This window comes from Anas platyrhynchos, chromosome Z (assembly GCF_047663525.1).
Source record: "Anas platyrhynchos isolate ZD024472 breed Pekin duck chromosome Z, IASCAAS_PekinDuck_T2T, whole genome shotgun sequence".
NCBI classification, from domain to species: domain Eukaryota; kingdom Metazoa; phylum Chordata; class Aves; order Anseriformes; family Anatidae; genus Anas; species Anas platyrhynchos.
In genome coordinates, this window is record NC_092621.1 from 2,443,212 (window position 1) to 2,466,394 (window position 23,183).

Genomic DNA, 23,183 nt, shown 5'->3' on the forward strand with positions numbered 1-23,183 from the left:
TTCACATGAGAAACAAAAGGTGCTTCGCTGGCCTCAGGCCTGGCCCCTCCTAAATTTCGCTGCCTGTGAACAAGACGATTTTGCTGTCTGTCTCTGTTTTACAGAAGCCCGTCAGCATCACGTACACCAATGGGCACAACACGTTTTTCACAGCTCATCAGTGAAGCTCCAAAGCTGGACATGGGTGGCTCTGGCAGAGCAGCCGTGCCTTGGTTTTGCAATTCTGTGTCTCTCCACATCCAGACGACATTTACAACAAAAGCCCATAACTCCCAGCTGTTTCACTGGCCATAAAACCTCTCCTCCGCCATCCACGGAGCAGAGGGATATTCATACCACCTGTGCAGCTCCACCAGCGATGAAATGAAGCCTTTCTCCAGCAGCACGATGCCTGGGATATTAAGATAATAGCACTGCAATAAAGTGTGAACAGCTTTGTAACCAGTTTGTGCTCCAACACAGTCTGGCATTTAAGCTGCAAAACAGTTTCATTCAGCAGGACTTTTTTTCCCATTCCCTTTTTTTTTTTTTTCCCCTATTTCTACAATGTTTTTCACATAAAATAACCATTCTGAGATCTCACTTACTGCTAGGAATCAGTTTTAAGGAGCAAGTGCTCTCCAGGGGCACCTCAAGTGGCACCAGAAGTCCAGGCAGACGAAATCCCCTCCTACCCCAAATGCACAAGAGGACCCCAGGTGCTTAATGCTGTTCGTTCACACCCCCCAACACCAATCCATGTGGGGTTTTTGTCTTTACAATTTGCCTTTTTGGCTTTAATAATTATTTAAGAGACCGTTGTTTTGCTCCAGCTCCCTCTACCCATGCCTCCCAGCTTTCTGCAGTTAAAATAAGCATGCCTTTCTTTCTAAACTTTGACAGGCAGCACTACCAAGGACGGCAGCATTTATGGGGGACCTGGGCGGCTCTGTATATTCTCTGCCCTTTCCATTTTATTTCATTCACGACTACTTAGGGCTGAAGCAGACCCATATCTCTTCCTGCATTCTGCCATACTGACCCAGATTGAAGGCTTTTAAGTAGATCCTTGGGTTTTGCCCTAATCCAGAGCTCCTCCTGGGACATCACCCCGGTCCCCTGCAAACCCCTGCACTCAGCTATTTGCTCTGGGCTGCTCCTTGCCCCATACCTCCCAGCACCAGCCCAAGGCAGTTCCTTTTGCTGTCACTCCTTGCCATTTACAGGGAGGGCAGCACTGCTCTAAACACTTCTATTTATCGTGGTAATCTGAACTGAAAGAGAAGAAATACACCTGGTGTGATCCCCACACCTCTGCAGTGGACTGGCTGTGGACATTTACACCAGCTGCAGCTCTTGCTCAACGCAGTGTGAGACCCATCTCCACCCTCCGACTGCCTCCTTGCAGGGCTGTCTGAGCCAGAGGGCACCTTTTGGGCTGCACACAGCTTGTGGCAAGAGCTGGGCTCGTGGGATGCAGACACCCACCTGCAGGAGGGCTGCAGGTTGCATTTTGCAGCACAGTGCACCGTAATGCTACGGTTTGCATTTTGCAGCCCTGCCAGGTATCAGCGTGGAGCTTCGGGCACAAGACCCCTTTGCTCTGCAGCTGTTGCCCCCTCCAGCAGGGAGATCTGAGCCCCTCTGGCACTGGAGAAGGACACGCTTTGAGCTGGCAAGTCAGGCTGGGAGCAGCAAGCCCCAGCCTCTGCTGCCATTTCTGGGATGCTCGGGGCTGCAGCACAGCGCAGCGATGAAGCCCACCCAGCTCCCTCTTGCAACATCAGCAGACTTCAGCTTGGCTTTAATCCCCTTTCTGTGATCACAAGGCTGCAACCCAGCACAAACAAGATTTTTTATTTCCCCCCCCCCTAAATCACAAAATCTGTCTTTTAAACTGTGTATAGTGAAAAAAGGAGGGAGCCTCAGTGACTGCTGTCCGCAGCCTAGTCTGGTTTTCCTCCTGGCTTGCGGCTGCCAGATCACAGCAGCAGCACACCAGCACCGTAAGGGATTACTCAAACTCCCCTCACCTCTGTCACTCAGTTCTATTTATCCCTGCAAGACTGCTTTACTTAAACTGAAGAAACTGTAAAGCCCTCGGTGACGTGAGAGCAAGCAAAACCAGACAGAGGGTGATGATGAAATGCTACGCCATAACCATCTGGATTGCAGAAATGACACATTGAACGGGAAAACAGAGTTTTGCTGGAGGCCCGGGGGTTGCACAGGAGGACCCTTTGTAAGACTTGCTCACTGCCCACAGACAGTTTCTGGGCTGTCTGAGCAAGCTTTTATCAGTTGCTCTGTAAAATGGAAAACAACTCAAGCACAGAGTTAACTGCATGATGGCTCCTTGCAGGCTGTGAGCAAGTTGAGGAGTGATGGCTCTGAGTCATTGGCTTGGAGATTTGGGGACATATCCTGTCTGCCATTGCAGTCTCTGCAAGACTTCCCCCCAAAATGAGGCCCCAACGAGGCATTGCAACTCAGGCTGTGATGAACCACTGGCCGCTCCTCCTCCTGTTCAATAACACCAACCCTGCAAGCTCCTGGTTTTAGAAATGCTTTACTGCCCTGGCTGTGTCATCTCTGCCACAGCAGAAGAAAAAAGCTGCATGTGCAACTGATTCACTCACTCCTGGCTAATTTTCACATTTAACCATAGTCACGATTCCTATGAAGGACTCGAGATGCCCTCACATAATTAAATATGCAATTTACACAATTAAATATACAATTTGCCCAATTAAATTAACTCAATGGATTGAAACCACCAATGCCACAGGAACTCAGCTGCCTGCCTATTTAGCATATCCCCTCGCTCACACAGAACGGCATCCGAGGCTTGCTGCAAACCCCTCTCAACCTATTTTCCAGCAAACCCTGAAAGTCAGCAAATTTTGCTTTTCAATGGAAAGGGAGGAAGCAAGTTGCAGGGACTCAAAGCCTTTATAGATAATGTCTTGCCAGCTGCCTCTTCTAATGAAAGTGGAGGGATCTGGCTATGCTAGAATATTTAAGGGGAAGAGGAGGTCTGGAGCAATACAGGACATACCCCAGATTTCAAAGGCAAACTGGAGGGACAGACAGACAGCATTTTCAGGATATTAGTGCTCCACTAACAGTTTTTGCATTAATTCAATAGTAACAGCTGCTAAACAGCAATGTTGTTCAAAGACACTCCAAGAGACAGTGGGAGGAAATGAGCAATGAAGAAGTGAAGGCTAAAGAAATCATTAAAGAGAGGTTTCACCTACCTCCGGTCGTTTCTCCTCCTTCTGAAGAGCTTTTTGGTGTGTGCGATTTCAGCTTCATGAGGCAATGGATGGTAACCCTGTAATACAGAGGGAAAAGCAACCATCAATTCCAAGATACAGGAGGCATCGATATGTAGGTGCTCGGAGAGAGACAGAGCTGTGTGCCCAGCGCGTGAGGCTGATTCAAGAAAATGCTCCTATCTGCAAACCCTTACGAAACACAAACCAGGACAATACCTCAAACCCGACCAACACTTTCTTCTCCATTTCTACTCTTCCTCTCTCCACTGAAGGTGCCAGGTTGCCTGGCTCTGATTTGGGATGTTTGTCTGGTGAGAGGGGTGCTGTATTTACCACCCTGCTATGGCCTTCGAGGCTTCACTGATACCAGCAAAGGGATTCGAGGCTCCTGGTCAAAAGGCACTACGCGAGTGCAAAGTGTTACTTATTTCCCAGGGACTACGGAGCTGTCATAGCCATAATGATTATTATTTATGTAGCATTGTACTTCCCAGGCTGGCAATAAAAGCCTTGTAAAAGTCAGTCCTTTTATTTCCATGGCAATCTATCTCACTGTTTGAGCTGGAGCCTGTGCGAAGGGCCACGGGGAGCAGTAAGGTAAGGGCAAGGGCTGGGCGGGATCGGCTGTCATCGAGCAGCAGCTTTATCACATTGGCATGACAACACTGACTGCAAAAAACGTCCCTCTCTGTGCACAGATAGCCTTAAAAATTACAGTTAATTTTAGTAGTGGTTACGGGTACAACAGTATTTTGTGATTTTCTGGTGGAAGATGTAACAGAGGAGAAAGGTTGCTGCGGATTGCAAAAAGTCTGAGACCAACAGGGCTTCTCCTGACCATCCAGCCTGGAGAAAGGCACCCCACAGCTGCTGCAGCACACCCACAGCTCCTCCATCTGTGGAGCTTGTCACTCTGGAGACCGTCACCCTTTGAGATTTGAGGCAATGGAGAAGTCACCGAGCCCCTGGGTTAAGTACTGCTGCTGGCTAGCTTGCCCCCATTTCAGCCTTGCTTTGCCAGCAGGGTTGAAGTGTGTTTTTTTTGGAAGGTGTTTTCCCTCTTAACTTCCCTTTTCACATCTACTCTTCCAGACAAAATCACCCCACACTATAAAGAGCTCTCCTCACGCTCCCTGCACCTTGCCTCAGCCCAGCCTTGGCTAAGGAGGAGTAGGCTGGGGACAGTGAGAGAGAGAGGCCTGCTCTGCCTGGGCTGTGGTGGGATTATTATTTGGTTATCTGGGTTTGACTGGGCTTTTCCTCTAGCCAAACACCTTCTGGTTAATTCTCTGTGACACCACAGAAGCACAGAGACCTCCCTGAGGAGCCCCCACACCGACATGAGGCCTGGTGGGTGGAGGGAGCTGCTGGGGCTCCACTACAGGCCCAGGGCCTCTGGGCCTGGCCATGGGCACCACCAAAAAGAGCCCAGACACCACTGAAACGAGCCTGGAGATCTCTCATGTCAAGCAGCTTGAAATTATACTGAACCCATTGCATTACTGGGATGGCAATCTGAGGCCTTGTCACCTATTTGGTTGCTTCTCATTCACCAATTGCACAGGAGGAGCTCAATCTCCCCGAGATCTGGTCCTCCAAAAATTCGCTTGCAATTGGCCTGTGGGTACCAAAGCTAATGGGAAAAGGAAGGGAGGGAGCAGACGCACACAGCCCAATCGCATCAGCTGTACGAGTTTAGGAAACGAGGCTAAAATTAGCACAATACTCAGCGAGACCGTTTCCAAATGCTGTACTACCACAGCAGGCTAAAGCTTGGGGTATTTTGAAGAATTTAAGCCACGCTGCAAACACATGTGCAAATACAATTACCCTGAAAAACGAAACCATCTCCGTGGAGCACGAGCACCCAAAGTACCGATTTCCTACGAGCAAAGCCTTCATTAAGTGTTGGGAGCTCGAGTCCTGCCCATTCCAACCAGAAACCATCGGCAGAGCCATGCACTGCTGTGTGGCCTCCTCACAGCACACTGCTGCTCCTCCTCAGCCCTCTGTCCCCAAGAACAGACGGCCTGGGTGTGAGAGATGGGTTAATGGCACAGGAACGTGTCTCCTAACCCAAAGAGCATGTCTGGCCCCTGCCTGTGCCCGAGCAGAACGCGGCGTCCCCGCTTGGAGAAGCAAGCATCTCCGTTCTCCAGCCGAGCGGTTCCCTTCCTTAGTCCAAGCCATCAGACAATGTTTTGGAAAAAAAAACGTCACTAGTCCCTACTCTTTGTCTATTTCGGTGCCTAAGCAAAGCTAAATTTGGAAGGGAGAAAAGTCGACTTTTTTTTTTTTTTTTTTGTGCAGCAGGCTGATGTAAAAGGAAATATCAGCAACTCCCAAGAAGGGCGGAGTGCCCGGCCAAGTCGAGGGCGCTGGGTGGGTGGGTGCAGGCCAGAGTCCCAAGGGCACAGTAAATGCATTTATGACATGGCTCTTTGATTTGTCTGGAGGCTGCTCCCCACCACAGGTCACGCAGCACGGCGCTGGAAGTGCCTTTAGCAGAGCTGATTCACTGAGGACAACGTGGATCTGAAACGCAGCTCTTCCGTTTTTTGGCTCTTTACGAAGCTGAAATCCCAGAGCAGAACCAAAGGGATTTGCTTCACCAGGCAGAGGACCACCCTCTGCCCTGCAATGGGTCTACAAGAAGGACACCAGAGGGATGCTCCTCGCTCCTGCCCGAGCCAGCAGCCAGCAGTGAGCTGAGGTGCCCACGGATTTCACACGCGGGTTTGCAACTTGTCTGTGGGCAGTAAAATCGCATTTGGTCTCTCTCCCACAGCGGTTTTATTTTGATATTTATTCACAGGTGGCTTGAGAACATAACAAACAACATTTCAGTGCTGCTGGTTCTGGAAGCGAGAGGTGTGGGAAAAGCAAAGAACAAGGACTCCATGGTCTTCGGAAGCACCACTAATAGAGGTCATTTTCAATCTTGGAGCAAAGCGCTCTGCGGTTTACATGGTGGTAAACTTGGAGCAGAACCTGAGAAGCCCATGGGACTTCTAATGTATGTACGCGTATGTCAAAGTTAAATTACAAACATGCACACTGCTACAAGAAAGGCCAGCAGCTCTGTGAGAGAAGGACCAGCCCGCTCTCTGGCCAGTCCCCTAGAGATCAGCTCTGATGTGCACATTATTTTTCAGATGTTTTTCGGAAAGCAGCTCTTGAAGAAGAGGTGGTGGTGTCTGGCAAGCTTAGGTGACTGTCACCTGGGCAGCTAGCAGGTGCCAAGGGAAAGCTGTCCTTTACCTCGACTGCTGCAAGCAGGCTGCAGAGTGGGACATCTCTGCTGGGTGCTGGGAGGGACACAAGGAAGAGAGGCACAGACAGTGAAATGGGGAGTTTTTGGAGCAACCCTTCTCTGGGATGGAGCTTTTGTGCTGTTTTTCTTATGCCCCTTATGCACCATCACCAACTGAAGAAGTTTGAGGAAGGCAGCAGCTCTGTCTCTTTTTATGGATGATGGCAAACCCCACCGCAAATCACAAGGCCAAGTTCAAGGGCATTCCACAAAGGCTTAGTAAAAATATACAGGCATATGAGAGTCTGGTGTTCATTGTTTCATCTCTATTCTGCTGACGTCTGCTTAATGCAGCCTGACCCTCAGCTGCCAAACCTCACCCCACACGGTGCCCTTCTTCACCGCTCCCCACACCATCAGCCTCTGCTGCAGCCGCTGAACAAGATGCTCGCAGCCCCGATATAGTCAGGCAGGCAAAGGTGACTCAAAAGGGAAACCCAGAGCAGGCAGACTGAGAAAAGCAGTGGGACAGATGGAAAAAACCGAGGCTGGGGTGATAGGAGAAGTAAAAGAAATGATCTGTCCGTATCGCAGTATCGGTCCACACGAGCTTTATCTCAAAAGCCTCTGTGCCCTCAAGAAACATCTCCACCCCTGCTTATCTTAAGCAAATGGTGGCAGAAGGCCTGAGCTGAACAAACAGGTTGTTAGGCCGCCAGCAGACGCCAGGAGCTTTGCTCCGTTTTATTACACCCAAAGTTCAGGGTGGGATTTATTTTCGGAGGCGCTGGGAAGTGACGGGCAGGGCTGGGTTTATGGCAGCACTGAAAACACTGCCTCTGCGACAGCAGCGACAGAAATACTGTGGCTGAAGGCAGGGACAAAAGCTAAACAAATATTGCAGCTCCAGAAATGATCCACAGAAAAACCAGCCCAGAAAGTCATAACATACCCTGGTAAGGTTTCCATCCACCTATATGACGGGTTGTTCACTGCAGGACTGCAAAGGGTCAGGTTGAAAAGCTTGGCCCAGGCAGTGCCCATGTGGGATGAGCAGCACGGGGACATCTCCCACCAGAGATGTCCCCATCACCCCCGGGGCCAGCATTTCTCGGCACCAGGGGCACTCTGAGCAAAGCAAGCTGCTGGGAGACCACTTGCCGGTACCTCTTCCCCTTCCAGGAATTCCCACAAAAGTGTCCTGCCATCCCCTCTCCGCTGACCCGAGGGGAATTTTCTGCCTCTTGAAAGAAGAGGGCTGTGGCACAACCCAAAGCCTTGACCTGATTTGGAAGCCATGGAAGAATACCAAACAATGGCAGGAAGGGGCCTGTAAATGATTTCCTCTCCGTTAAAATTTAAGTGATAAATCTGTTCCTTCAAATTGCAAACTATTCATTTTTCCTGGAAGGTGCTCGCAGTATTAGCTGCTTCTGAACGAGGAATCAATCAGTGCTCTTTTATCAAGACTCAAAGCCAAGTGGATAGAAAGTGCCACGATTTCACACCGTGCTCCAAGCCCAAGGCAGAAGGTGGCTCGGTTGTCACAGCCCTGTGCTGTAGTGGCTCTCCCACCACGCAGCACACATGGCACAGCACACGTGGCTTCTGGCCACCTCTGAGGGTGACTTTTCAGTCTAAATTCAGCTACAGGTTGGCAGAGGTGCCTGTGCTTCCAGCACAGCTCCTTGGGCTTTGCCTGAGCCCTGCAGTGGTGGCGGAGGAGGGATGCTCGGCGGGGCCTAGGGAATAGGACGTGCTCGCCCGATGAATCATGGCACGGCGCAACACGCCTATCGAATGGCAGGCATAGGAAGTTGTTTCTTGGGAGATGTCCCGGTTTGGAGGATTTCCTGATTAGCTGCATCTTCAGGGAGCGTGCCATTAAGTGCTCATTGCCAGCAAAGGCTGGACGTGGAGCTGCAGCATGGTTCGGTGGCAAGCACCTCGGAGGAGACTCTTACCCCAAGGAAAGGGTGGGGATACAGATGAGCAAGGACTGTGATGGCCAACACGATGGCCACAGCTAAACACCACTCCTTCCTTGGTTATCATTAAAAGCACCGGGCCAATTTCCTACAGGGCTCTGCCCTCCCACATTGCCCCAAGGGTGCAGACTCCTGTAATCCCATTTGCTGAGTGTTAACGACAGTTTATATGGCCCCTCTCCCAAAACCGTGGGCGTTTTAATGAATTACAGACTCCACACACACGCAGTCCCAGATCTGAAGAAGCATCACTTCGACTCATCTCTTCCCACCACTTTTCCCCAGTGTTTGCTATCAGCTCCTGGCAGAGGACACCCACTAGGCGGATGATAGCACAGACCCTGGCATTAAATACCTGGGGGCAGCTTCATCCCACTGCAACCAGCCCTGGGATAAAAGCAAAGGCACAGAGAAGGGCAGGAACAGCCCGGCATCAAGCTGCCCATGTGAGGTGAAGGATGCAAATGCAATTAAAGCATTAGAATAATTAGGCAAAGTACCTCCAGTGAAATGCACATTGAACCTACCTCAGTGCCATCTGCTGACTGACAGCAAGTTTTCCGGGCTGTGTTTTAAACTCTCGGCCCTATACCTCCTGAATTAGGTATAATCTGGAGAATTATATATGAAAAACTGGGAGAATTATATATAAAACTTTGAAATTCTGCACAAAGTCTCCTCGGAGGATCCGCAGACACACGGTACCCACCGACACCACCGTGCATGGGCAGCAGCAGGAGCTGTGGAGCAGGGTGCACGCTGGAAGCATTGATGCTGGGTGCTCCAGACACACCGACACAGACACACGGTGCCATAGGAAGAGTATAAATAACAGACAAAAGAAATCCCCTTTGTTACCAGAATCCGCAAATCCAAAATCAGTCACAATCTGACTTAGGAAACGGAGTTTTTCCCATGTTAAAGCAAAATGGGAACAATACTTCACGAGTGGAAGTAACTTTAATTGTTTTAACTGATGTTATTTTAGTGTTGTTTAGGTTTATTGTTTATTTGTATGTATTTCCTCTAGCCCGGTCATGCTTAAAAACAAACCTTAATGTCAGCAGTAAAGCGTCCCATCCGTAAATAAATACATTTATCCAGTAAATACAGATACAACCACAGCGCTGCTTGGAGTCCTTAGATGCACAATATTTAAATAATTGACATTAAAATAAACAGCGTCGGTGACCTGGGTTTGCTTCCCCCTGGAAAACAGAGCCTCTTTCAGCCATTATCGGGGATAAATGCTGCCCGCATCACGTGGGCCCTGGTATTTGCCTTGTGGTCAGCTCAGCTCACGCCGTGCAAACACTGTGGCATCAAATTTGGCACTGCCCCATGGTCTCAGGGGTGACGGATTCAACTTGCCCCCATCCTGCTGCCTTCCCCTGGGGGTTCACCGCTGGCCACCAGGCTCCAGGTCGCGCTGGGTGACGGGCATGAAGCTGCTCTGCTGCAGGTTGGAGAGCTCGGGGCACGGACTGGCTCCCAGCTCACCCAAATTTACCCCGAGAAAGGGCCGCGCTGCTTGGAAAAGCCTTTCCTACACTTCGCTTGGCGGCTGCTAATTTGGGGGTGAGGGAGGAATTGCTGGAGCTGGGACTTAAAATGTTGTGACGTTGCTATGGGGATATTTGTAACTTCAGATATTTCGGTCCCTCTGGGACCGTGCATTTCTTTCAAGTATACTCCTCCTCTGTGTTCCTCACATTCCCAAATCTGTTTTCCCTCGTCTCTTGCCCCTTCAAAGCCTACAGCCCCCGGTCTGTAGATGCAGGCGTGCTGATCCTGCATCCCTGGCACGGTGATCACCCCCATCACGGGGCTGGTGGCACGAGGAGGGCCTCCCTGGTGGATTTTTGGTGATCCACCAGCTATTTTTTGGTACAACACCCTCTGGGAAAAGCAGCTTCTACTCCATGTGCACCACCCTCAAAAGAAGGTAGGGTTGTACCCAAGTATATTTTCATTTCACCCTTATTATTAACAAAAGATTGCACAAACTGATGTCAAAAACACGCAATCCCCCAGCACCAACTCCCTGGAAATCCACCCAACTCGGCAGACCAGAGTTTCAGCCGGCACTCAGGCACACTGGCTGGGACAGTCCAGCAGCAGTGAAGGCCCTCGATTGCAGACTGATAACTTCAAACCCTGACAGAAAATAGGTGGCTGCTCCTGCCTTTCAACACGGTGAGACTTTCTCACCGTGCAGCCCTTGGCGCTTCCCTTTGGAGGCGACCCAAGCGCACTGACCCTCACCACGCATTTCTCTGCTCTGATACCTGGAGAGGGGAGGCAGGTGGCCTCAGAGAGGTGTCTTGTCTCTCCATCATCCCTGTCGCTGTGATCCACGCACTCTGACGCTGAAGCCAAGGGGAATTTCACTATCAACTTCAATGGGGTCACGACGGTGTCAGCCCCTTTTGGTCCACCAGGCTCCAGGACGGCACCTCTCTGGCTGAAGCAAGCTGTGCAGAATGTCAGCATCCTTTCCTTCTTCAGGGCCCTCGCATTGTCCTTGAAACATTTTCACACAATAGATATTCCTGTTTTCAGACTCCTATTCCCAAGGCACAGCCAACACATTTTCCCTGGGACTATCCCACAAAGAGATGGTTTTTCTCCGTTCCCAGGTCTCCGCTTAGTGCAGCTCTGTGGGAACAAGTGAGGGCCCCATGTCCCTGCCACCTTAGCTCAGAACATACCCCAGTGTGTCAATAGCAATTTAATCCTATAAAAAAATCATTCATCCATTTGAAAAGTCCCACTCCTTTGCCCTGACCCTCTGCTAACCTACTGGTACTTTGGATCTGGGCAGTAGAATCTGTTTCTTGAGTCTACTCCCTTGCAGGATCTTCCCTCTATACATCAAGCCCTCCAATTCCTCCTGCTGTATTGGGTCTAAATATAGGGACAAGTACAGAAAACGTTATTGCATTTGAGTATCAGTTATGCCACCTCTTTTATTAATTACACTGGTGGTTATTAACTGGTGCTTTGCAGACCTCTGGGAGCCACGGACTACCTTGAGCAATAAAACCAGTGCAAGTAGGTAAAGCAAGCTTGTAGCTGCTTCGTTGCAGTCTCCAAATGTGACATTTGTAAATGGATCTGGCATTTCCACCAAAAAAAAAAAAATCCTAAAAAATGGCTTCTTATCTGAAATCCACTAGAGGACAGGAAGCAAGACAGCAGCGTCTGCTCTCCCACGTCTTGCAAAGGGTGAACCATGACAACTCCCCAGATACAAGGAAAGCCCACAGGCACCAAAGATCAGCCTTTCTGCCACTAAAAACACGCACTGTGAGTATTTTGTGGTGGCTGTCAGGAGCTGGGTGAAACACATTCAATTCATTTCGCATCGGACCAAGTGCCTCCAGGCTGGATTTCATCAGAACCGAGCGGGGACAAAGAAGAACCAGCAACCAGCAACAAAGCACGGCCAACAAAGCATGCCACCCCTCCTTGTGGGGTGTTTTTAGCTCTTTCTCTTGGGTGTGCGAGCCCTTCTTGCTGGCACAATTGGGCACGTGGGGTGGGCAATGCGGGGGCTCAGCTCCAAAAGTTGTAGAGCTCTGAGACAGCTCACAGAGAGCTGTAAGACCTTAAATTATGTTGTTAAGTATTGTATTCAAACTGGTTTTAGACATCCTTGCCTCCATACACCTCTCTGCCCACCGTGCCCAGGTAGAGGAGGAGCAGGGGGTCCCTCCTGCCCGCACCTCTGCGGGGGAGGCAGAGCCCGGCATGGTTACAGCCTGCTCCCCCTCATATCAGCTCGTCTGATGTCTGCATGGGTGCCTGCGTCTCCGCACTTGGCAGCCTCGTCCTCCCTCTCCTTATCAACGCCGAAAATATTCGCTTAGGATCCGTGGCCTTTCGCCAGGCAGAGCGCCGCACGAGGAGCGCAGCCTCCAGCAAACCCAGGCGGCAACAGCGAGGAGGCTCTTCCTCAAGCGCAGGAAAAAATAATAATAAATTAATTAAAAAAAATAAAAATAATTAAAAAAAAATTCCCACCAGCTAAGAAAAGCTGGAGGTTAATATAAATTCCATGGGTTTGGGGGGGAAATGGAGCTGCATTCAAAGACTCGATGGCTAACCACGCTTCCTTCGTCTGGCAACTGTGCGCTCCCCGAGCAGAGTTATTGAGGAAGTTAGACGAGCGCTATATTTGTTCCAGCTGCAGATTTCCCTTAACCCCTGGTAGTGGTGCTTTCAGAAAAGCAGAGCTTGTTTTCTGATGCTGGCTTTTCATTTTCATGCACGCCACGGCCGCAGCTATTAGCTTTAATCACCGCCATGCGTAGATTAAAAATAATGAAAAAACCTTTGCCGTTCTCAGAAGTCCAGGCTGGATGAGCAAAAGGGGGATTAAAACAAGGCTTTCAGGAATTAACTTGGAACAGGAAAGAAGAAGATAAAACCATTATAAAAGCTTGCACTAATACAGGAGTCCTTTTTGTTGTAAGTGTTAATGCAGCCATGCAAATTCCTACCAAGATTTATTAGCTGGGTCATGTATCTGCCTTGCTTCCTCTCCTGATGATAAAATCAAGGCTCTTTCACTCCACGAGAATGCTTCTTTCTCTCAATTAAGAGGAAAAAAAATGTATAGCCTTTCCAAGGCTGTGTTTATGGAATGCATCAGACTACCTGTGAGGCTGACACCTTCAGAAAAATGAAATATGGAGACACTGCCATCACGATAGCCCAAATTGTAATGGTTTTCCCCAAAAGGCGGGTATGCTGCTTTCGGTACCATCCCCTTCCATCATCCCCATCCTGCCAGAGCTCTGGCTGTCCGGGGAAGGCGCAGCACCCCACTCCCTCCTGACCGCCTCCGTGGTCCACCAGCCCAGCAGAGCATCTACTTTACCCGAACCCGCTCCCAAGTCTGCTTGTTTGCCTTGGCCCTCGGCCAGCAAAGCACTTAGGCACATGCTTAAAGTTAAGCACAAGAGTAAACAGCTTGAAGTCGGTGGGACTTAAAATTAAGCACATATTTCAAGGATTTGCTGGATAAAGGCCTTAGCCATGTTTAACTCGGATGATTTTGGGCTTGTTGGCTTCCCCTTTCCCCTCCACCAGACCGGGCACCAAACCATTTCTGTTTTGCCACCACGCTAGGGGCTGGCTTTAAAGCAGCCTCGTCTAGCCCGCGGGCAGAGTATGCCTCCCTTTAATTATACCTGCCTGTGAAATACCTTCCAGAAATCCCCACCCAAACAAAGCCTCAGGAAAGGAAATAACGGAAATTCCTGATGGTTTCCACGGGGGAAGCGATCCCAGCCCGTGAGACGAGGCGCACGTAAGAGGAGGCTGATGGCTGCTCCTACTGTACGCGGCTCCCTGAAGGGCTCCCTGAAGTCCCCCAGGCTGCTGCTTGATTCCTTTTGTCTTTCTCATGAGCTTTTACGCCCTTTTCCAATTGCATCTCTGCCTCCTAGGGCCGGCGAGCAGTTCTGGCAGGGAGAAAGCCCTCCTGCATGGAGGCAGCCACCCCAAACAGGCAGCATTGAAGACAAGGGCAGAGGAGATGAGGACTGGAAACTTGGGCACAGAAGATGAAGATTTGCTGCTGGTTTCCCCAGAAAGAGGACTGCTCTCATCAAGAAGCAGCAACTTGACAGGAGATGTATGGAGCATCACCGAGTCCGACTCCCATCCCTTCCCCTTCCCCATCCAGCTCACTCCTGGCCATCCTCTGCTGCGCTTCCATCTAATCACCAACAGCCAGCTCTTCACAGAGCACTCAGGGCAAGATTTGCTTGTGCCAGGCATATCAATGGCACTAAATAATCAAGTAATTTTGGAAAAGCACTTGTGAAAGGAGCCTCTATTACCCTATCCAAATTTTAAAAGACTCTGGATGAGCACCAGATCTTCAATCTTCTTCTGCACTGCCAAAAAAAACTCTTTTTGTCCAACCTTGCACCAGGCTGGACCTCAGACCTCCCAGAAGGGCACAGCCATGGGCTACCACACTGGCCCTTCCTGAAGCCTGCGACCCTCAGAAGTTAGGGCTGGCAGAATAAATTAAAGTAGAGCTACTTGTGAAATACTTCCCTGGCCTCGCTGGCAATGGTCAATCGTGCACAATTTCCTCTCATAGATGAAGAAAAGCGTCAAAAGAGCTGTGTCTTGTAAATCTGTCACACTTTGCCTGCTCTCCACAAAGGTCAGAGTCACCCATTCCCTTATCATTCATAACTTGTGCTGCTCGGAAACACAACCAAAATGTTCGATGCTGGATGTAGAGGCCAGAAAGCTGCTCCTGTACCCGGAGAACACCAGTACAGCTCCAAGGCTGAAGGAAGAACTCATAGCATTTGAAGAAGAACTCATGGATGTTTGTAAAAAATGAGTTTAAATAACAAATCTGTATGTGCAAGCATTTATAGATTGAACCAAAGACACTTTTCCACTCAAATAAAGGCCCCTTGCAGTGCGTGTGGTTGCAACCCATAGGGGCAGGTGGGAGACCTTGCATTTCTCCTTGCCCACGAGTGTCCCACCGTGCCCTCCAGACTGAAATCAGGCACGATGTGGTGAAACTCCCCCCACCTCCCTTGCTAGCACTGTGATCTCTGACAGCTCTCTGCCACCGGGCTGGGCTTTGTGAGGGCTGACAGTGACCGTGGGGCTCTCGGGACCATGTCGTGTCGCACGTAGGTTTGAAGCTGGCCGCCCCAACCTCAGCTCCGAGGTGCAACCTCCTGCCGGCGGCTTCCTCCCGCGGGCTGATCTCCAGGGAAGCTCTGCAGCGTGAGGAAATCCTGGCCATCGCCAGCGAGGCGTTATCGGCACGGCAGAGGAGATAATAAGGGCAGGAACTGCAGCACCACCGCCGTGATTCACGCGGCTTGCGCGGTGCCAAGGTCTGGCGAGCGGGAGGTTGCACGTGCTGTTAGCTGGCCATTGTGCACGAGGAAAGAAAAAGAAAAACAGAGGTGTGCTCCTTGGGTCTGATGAGCCCACCAGCAAACCCACAGAAGGCACAGCAGCCCGGCCACCTGGCCGCAAGGTTTTGGTGATGGCCACCAAACCCGCAGAAAGCACCAGGATGAGCAGTGCTGGGGTCAGGCCCCGCCAACATTTCTCCCGAGACCTTTTAGTGCAAGGAACACCAGCTCTGATCTTTGTGGTCTGTGGAAGGGGCACGCACGGCCTGAAAGGGGCCAGCCTGAGAACCCAGCTGCTGGCAGATGTTGGGCAATGCCTGCAGCAAGCACCACGAGGAAAGCTGCCGCGCCTTCTGTACCCCCGTCCTCGCTGGAGATGCACACCCCACGAGCACACAGGACGTGTCTGTGCAGTATGAGCAGCAGAAATTGCCCCACCTTGGACAAGCAGGGGCACAGAGGGAGAGCTGGGGAGACACAGGGGCTCTACATGACCCTCCGTGGGGATTTGGCTGCTCACCGAGTGGATGGCACCACGGAGGAGCACCAAACCCAAAGCTGGGACGTGGTAAGGGGACAGATTTTTCCCTCTTTGAGAAATGCCCACGAGTTTCTTCTCCAACAGGCTACTGCTACACCAGAAATAGAGCACCCCAGAGACTTCACTCTTTTTTTTTCCCTTTTTTTTTTTTTTTCCCCTTCCAACTGAGCATTGCTACACTCGCAGAGCTGCTCCAGAGCCTCTCTTTAATGTCACATGTGCGGCCAAAGTCCCTCAGGCCCCAGCAGCAGCAGCCTGGGATATTTGCACATACCCCTCACAATGGAAGGAAGAGGGTGTAGGAGGGAGGATCAGGCTGCTGACCCCTTTATTGTTCTTGGGCCAGAAGAAAGCTTCCTCCTGGCTTAAGAACCACGGCGCTGAAAAAGTTTTCCAGCCAGAGCGAGTCAGATGGAGTCACTGGGGGTTTTTTTTTTGTCTCTCTCCTTCCCCTGCCTCCCCCTTCGGCCAAGCGGCGGGGAGTCACAGGGTTGTGCTCCATTCACAAAATACCTGCTGCACATCACGTAGTCCTTCCCCCCGCCGGCGGGGAAAGGCGCTGGAACCCAAGCAAACGAAAATAAACCATTTTTCTCTGCAGATTTGAAAAAAAAAAAAAGAAAGGAAGAAAGGACCCTGCTCCCAGACTGACGCCTCCAGCGTGTGCGCGCCGGGGAAGGGGTAGGCGGGGGGAAGCGAGGCGACGATATGAAAGAAAACAAAAACAGCAAATTCTGCTCAGAAAGGATTAAATGGAGGTTTTCCAAAAAAACACCCCACCATTATATAATGAGGCTTAACTCGGAGTCACAGGGGTCACGCGATGCAGCAGACTGGAAAAACCAAAGTGCAGTGCAGCCTTTTAATTGTTAAGCCAACCACAAAAAAACAGAAAAAAATGGTATTGTGATTGTACAGCAAGGTGGTCAATGGTCGTGTTTCCCTCCTAGCCTTGCTCTCTCTGGCCGAAATGCCCCGTGTAGCCCTTCTGAGGGCTGGCACTGATGGGTGAGACGATGCTGTCTGCTCTCTGGGAGGCAGGTAGTGAGCGATGTGCCGAGCACACATCGATCCGTGGGGAGCCTAAGCTTCCCTGGGCCATCCAGGGAACAAAATCCATCAATCAACCGGCTTTCCAGGTGAAAAATTGCATGCAAGGAGATGATTTTGTTATTATTTTTTAAACACGTTGGCCACATCCAACAAACACACCCTGCCGCTGGTGCCCAAGCACCCACCTGGCCCCAACGTGGCTCTCCAGAGCCTTACAGGGTCCTGCCCTACAACCCCAGCCACCATCCTGACCCCAGTGCATGGCAAGGGCACTGCCGGGCCTGATCCTGGCTCCACGGTGTCTGCCAGGTCCTGGGACTGAGTTTCTTTGAGCCCAGCACCTGCAGGGGCTCAGTTGGCACAGCCTCACATGGGGTGAAGTCCTAGGTGTTTTATTAAAAACTCTGTTTCTTCCTAACGTGTTTAAACATCATCTTTTTGGGAAGGGCAAGCCACCCATCCACTACTTCCCATGCTCCATGCACCCCGAAGCGCAGCGGCAGGGAACCCAGAGCAATGTTGGGCCTGTGTTTTCCCTTAAAATATAGTAAGTACAAATCTGTGCTTCACTCCTGAATTTTGAAACCTGGCTTTGGTACAGATCATCACTGCGAAGTGACCAGTAAAGACCAGCACAGGGCATCTCAGCTCTCAAGCTGCTGGTTCAGGTCACGTCCTGGCAGCTGCTGACCCCAAACCTCGCTATTCTTACCCAGCAAGCCAAACTTCAGGATTTTCATATTTTATTTATCGACAGCCTGAAGCGGAAGGCTGGCAAAGCTTTATCACGGGCAGCCCCTGATCTTTCACCAATAATGCCACCCGCGGGCGAGTGATGGAGCACCAGGGGCTCCCTCCCCAGGACCTGCAAGCCGCCAAGGTCGGTGCCGGGTGCGATATCTGCTTGTTTTGCCCAGCCGAAAGGAAACAAACTGCTCCTACAAGCACACAGATTTTCTTTCCGTTTGGACGGGCCGCCTCCAGAGAACATACAATGAGAAGTGAAATAATCAAGAGGACCACAAAAGCAGGAAGAAATGAAGCTTTATCATTCTTCAGTGGTTTCTCTGCTCATACATTACAGGAATTAAGGAGGGGGAAAAAAAAATAAAAGGAGGAGAAAGGAAAAGAAGGAAAGAAATAGAAACCCAACAATGAGCAGTTTATCCATGGTGGTACCAGGAGGTAAAAAAAAGAGAATAACCCTGCCTGGCCACAGGACAAATGGCCACCAGGACAGCATCCTATGGCCAAAGGGCTGGGCAACCCCCTCCTGGCTTCTCTAGAGCCCCCTGGGGAGACCTCAGCATCACCTCTGTCCTCCCCACCCGTGGTTCTCCGTGCAGATGCTGCAATGCACAGCACCCAGGCTGTTCCTATTCACCCAGGCTAAAACCTGCAGCAGCATCCCGGAGGTGGCACAGCCGTCTCTTCCCTGGGCTGTCCCAAATCCCTGTGCTCGCCACTTCTGGAGCCAACTAAAAACACGAGCAAACCCAGAAGGTATTTAAAAGTGTAAACTACAGAGAAAAAAATAAGGACAAGAGGGATGCAGGGGTAGAAAGGAGCTCTCAGTGGCACTGCGTAACTCCCTTCAGAAACAACCTGTATTTGCCATGAAAGGGACACGCAGGCATCACGTGCAGTGATGAATTCCCCCGTTGTGGGACCTCGTATTGCCATGAGTGTTTCTCCTGCCCCTGGGCACCTATATTTACACCCACGGCTATTTATACACACCATACACACGAGGGGATGTGCTTACCTGCAGCCTCCAGGCAGGAAACTCGCCTGCTAACAGCTTCTGGTCCCATTTATTGTGCCGCCTGCTATTTCCATAACATCAGAGGAAAGGCAGCAGAAAGGGGGGAGCATCTTCTGGTCAAGAATAAAGTTTTGAGCGCTACAGGAAATATCAGCCTCCTATTTTGTCAGACGTGGGCTGGTGGCATCCCACGTTAGCAGAAGTGCTACAAAGAGCTGAGTTTCTATGCTCCGTAGGCTCCTCCGCCAACGGGGATGTGTGCACGTCCCTCTTCTTTGGTATGTCGACTTTTTAGAGAGAAATTCCTTCCTTCCCTTTATTTTATTAAAAACTCTCATGCAGAATGGGGAAGGGGATTAGGATGTGGAAATAGCCAAGCCAGAAGAAATAGCTGCTTGACCAAAGTGGAACTGAACTTTTATTTGGGATCGTTAGTAACCTGGCTTTATTATTATTGTTATTATTATTATTTTTACTTCTGCTACTTTTAACAACTTTTTTAAACTTAAATGCTGCTCTACAACCGGCCTCAGGAAAATGCTCAGCAGAATTCATGGCAGCGCTAAGAAAGACCTCTCAGATTTCTAATGAATCCTTTGGGAAAACAAGGGAGAAAGAGATGTAACACTATTTAGAAGTTAAAACAAAATTCAGGCAGGATTTTGGGGGCAGGGAGCGGTGTTACAGTGTATTGAAAGGACTGGGAAAGAACAAAACAAAACCTTTCAGGCTTTCTTTAGGTATTATTTAGCTGCATAAAAACAAACCTTTTTTTGAAAGGAAAGTCAGCTAAAAGCCTGAGAAAAGCCTGGGTCGCTCTCCACTGTGTCCAAGCCAGAGCTCAGTGTGGTGATGTTTCAGAGCCTCAAATGCCTCTTGGATTGTTATTTACTCTCCAGTTCCAGTCCCCATATACAAATCAGTTAATTCCCTGGAAGACTGCTCTTCTCAGGTTTAGAACTACTTGTGAACTCCTTTAAAAGCAAATAAAGCATCTTTCTTCCCTGTCCTGCCAGGAGCACTTTCCCATCCAGCTCTCCCAGCCTCTCTGTTCATCTCCTCGTGGCCCCTGGCTGTGAATCTCTGCTCCAGCTCGGGAGGACTCCCACATTTTCCCTCGCCCATCCCTACCCACCCAGCTTTTCCCCTCTCCATCCCCTCCTGCAACCAGTGCTGTAGATGTTTCCTGTGGGGCTCCTCTTCTTCTGCACCCACCCAGCTCCTCCAAAACCCACCACCTCCTACTGGTGAGCCCAGCTGCTTTGTGTCTACCTTTCTGCCAACCTGCCCCAGCCTGCAAATCAGCCCAAACCCCATTATTCTTTTTATTTATTTGTTTTTTGTTTTTGTTTTTTTTTTTTTAAGTAGAAATTGGCATCTGGCAAACTGGGGTCCGAGGATCAGCCACGGTCCAGCTGTGGATGCCACCATGGTCTCCCCTCCCTAATGCTGAGGTTGACACATCCTTCCCCTTTTTTTTGGGGGTGACAGGATGGCTAAGGGACAGAGGGACAGTGTTCAGATGAACAGCCTGCGTTCAACAAGGGGATGGCATCATGATGCAAGCAAGGGAGACACGGGCTGTGGGGCACGGCCACCCCCTGGGCACCAACACGGGGCTGCAAGGCCTGGGCAAGGCAATGACGAGGACGAGGGGTGCACAAACACCTCCAGCTTTTACTCCTGCTTTGCTCGAGGCCTCGGTTGTGGTTTTTCCACGCGGAGCTGCCCACGAGGCAGAGCAACACCTTCCCCACCCGTGGGCGCAGCGGGATGGAGCCGCAGGAGGGGTGCGAGACGCAGCCACCGCAGGGCGCGTTTGGCTGCGTTGGGAAGGGTTTGGAAACCTGCCTTTGGAAAAAGCCCTTGCTTCCTCTGCTCCGAGCTGGTCTTGGAGCTGTGCAGCGATGCCGCAGTGCCCTCTAGTGCTGCAGGGTGCAGTGGCCAAGTCCCTGTCCCCGTCACCACCAAGCGTCTCCGCTGGTGGCTCCCCAAACATCTCCGCTCCCCATCACACGGTCAGAGCGGCTTCACCCTCCATCTGCCAAAACCCCGGCCTCCTGCAACCCTCAAGGCTGTAAGATAAGTCAAATTTATGCTCATCCTCTCCTCTGACACCCCCAAACCTGAACCCAGCCGACCCTAGCAGGACACACAGGCACCCCAACTTCTCCTGTGCTGGCAGGAGCTCGCTGCAGGTCTGCCACCCTCCAAAAAAAAATGGGGGAGTCTGACCCAAACCCTGCCCAGCTCCAGAAATCGTGTGTTTCATCATCAAAATTGAATCCCTGAGCCCACCTATTTAGGGAGAAACCCCTGTGAATTAGGAGCCAATACCACTAAGTCTGTGAACTGGGCGACGGCCAGAAAAATAAAACCAGCCCGGAGCAGTGAGTCCACCTCATTTCTGAGAATTGGAAACCAGCTCTGAATCCTGATAATAATAACAGAAATGTCAAAATCCTTTTCCATTTCCCTGGTATTTCATTCGCACGGTGAATTAGACCATTAAATGGCACAGAAGGCCATCATCATCTGAAAAACCCACTAGAAAACCTCCTCTTTTCAGCAGATCTGATAAAAAACGTGGCTTTTATAGCCTGGCTCGGGGCTTAGAGCAATTGTGCTCCACCACCGGAGGCGAGGCCATTCCCTTACCCTTACCAAGACCTCCAGAGCTTAATACCTGGGCAGAAGATCAGCCCACCCTGTCCCAGATGTCTCCTGTCTGGTTCCTCGGCTGCTGGCGACCAGGCTGAAGGGGCTGCGGGTGACCACGGTGCTGTGCTCTCAGCCCACTCCTTTTCCCAAGGAAACAGTCATTGTCAGTTGGTTAAACGAAACAAAGAAATGGGCCAGGGTAAGAGGATATCTTACTGGAAGTCACAGCAAAGAAGGCTTTTCTCAGCCGTGGGGATCTGACTCTCAATACGTTGTGACCTATGCTCAGCCCTGGCTCTCTGACAGGGACTTTCCACAGCGGTTTGAGCAGTTACAGTATTGGAAAGACCCTTGGGAGATGGGAAGCTGGCTTGTGAAACTAAAAACCTCCCCCGAAGGCTGTGCCATGCCTACACGCTGCTGACGGAGCTGGGCAGGGTCTCGGGGTGGTGGGGAGAAGCGGGGCTCCCAGGCAGGCAGCACGGCTTGTTCGAAGCGCTGGGTGGACATGGGGTGGCCTTCAGTCCTACCCACGATGAGCACAGGAGGGGCATGCAGCACGGGGGAGGTTAGGGACACACCATCTGCCCGGCTCCCAGCTCTGTGGGACACACTCAGCCTGTTTGCTCACCCACTTTTGCAGGAACTCTTGCAGTTCCCAGGGTGGGCGCACATGGCACGGCTACCCAGTACGGTGGCAGCTCCCCGCAGAGCCTCCTGCACCTCCAATTCCTCCTCTGGGTCCCATGGAAAAGCAGACAAGCTTTCTGGAGCTGTAACCCCCAGAGCACAGTCCTGGTTTTGCCATCTCACAGTCTGGCTGGGCATCAGAGCAGGCAATCCCTGCATATGCTGACAGATCTGCGAGATGTATTTGCTGGGCACATTTTGCTCCTGAAAAGTGAGAGCACCACGCTCATCATGGACTGCTTGTCCATGGCTCACCCTTCTCCCCCTTGACACCTGGGTTGGTGTGTTTCTCTTCAGGCATCTACCACATCCAGATGTGCTCCCCGACAGGGAAGGGACGTGGATATCCTCAGGGAGGTGTCACCTCACCTCCTACAAACCTCTGCAGAGATGCAGGGGATCACACCCAGATGTGTCCACACCTTCCCTATGGCAGGAACCCCAAGTGACCAGCCTAAGTGGCACTAAATTGTAAAACCTGACCTGAAAGTACCTGTCAGTGAGGAGGGAGCAGGCAGAGACACGTAGTCAGTGCCTAAATTCAGGTGGAATCCCAGCACAATCAGGAGTCCTGGTGCCTTTGAGCCTGGTTTGGACAAAGTCAGGAACACAGAGGTGCTACGAGGAACACAAGCAAGTTACCGAGTCTGCATTTTTCGTAAGGAGTTGCTTTGTTGTTTCTCACCCAGCAAGGAAGCTAGAACTATAGCTTGAAGAGAAACAAGCAGCCTGTTATAATTACAAGCACATGACAGAAAGGGCAAAAAAAATACACAAGGAAATGGAGAGAGATGAGCTGCAAGGCCAAATGAAAAGACACCAACATTGTCTTCTAAATTAATCTCACAGCACCAGTAAAACCCAGTACCCCTTCCAGAAGTGCCACGTGTTTTTTTACCTCCTAAGCCAGGAGCAGCTAGCCAGTAAAGGCACGGCTGCACCATTCAGAGGAGGGCAGACCCAGCCTGGAGGCACGTGCCCAGCAAACCCACAGCCACAAGCTGCAAGATGCCACTCCAGAAAGCACTTGGGATGCGTCCCAAACCTCTCTGCTCGTGTCT

The 23,183-nt window shown here is 50.8% G+C and overlaps 1 protein-coding gene across 7 annotated transcripts in view; it reads right to left on the reverse strand.

Moving 5' to 3' along the window:
• The window catches only part of CTIF (cap binding complex dependent translation initiation factor), a 120,532-nt gene that overhangs the window by 50,075 nt on the left and 47,274 nt on the right, over positions 1-23,183 (reverse strand). For all 7 annotated transcript variants that reach the window (XM_072031636.1, XM_072031635.1, XM_072031633.1 and 4 more), the window contains one exon: positions 3,240-3,316. In XM_072031636.1, coding sequence (XP_071887737.1) covers positions 3,240-3,316 — 77 coding nt within the window. The remainder of the gene's footprint in view (positions 1-3,239; positions 3,317-23,183) is intronic.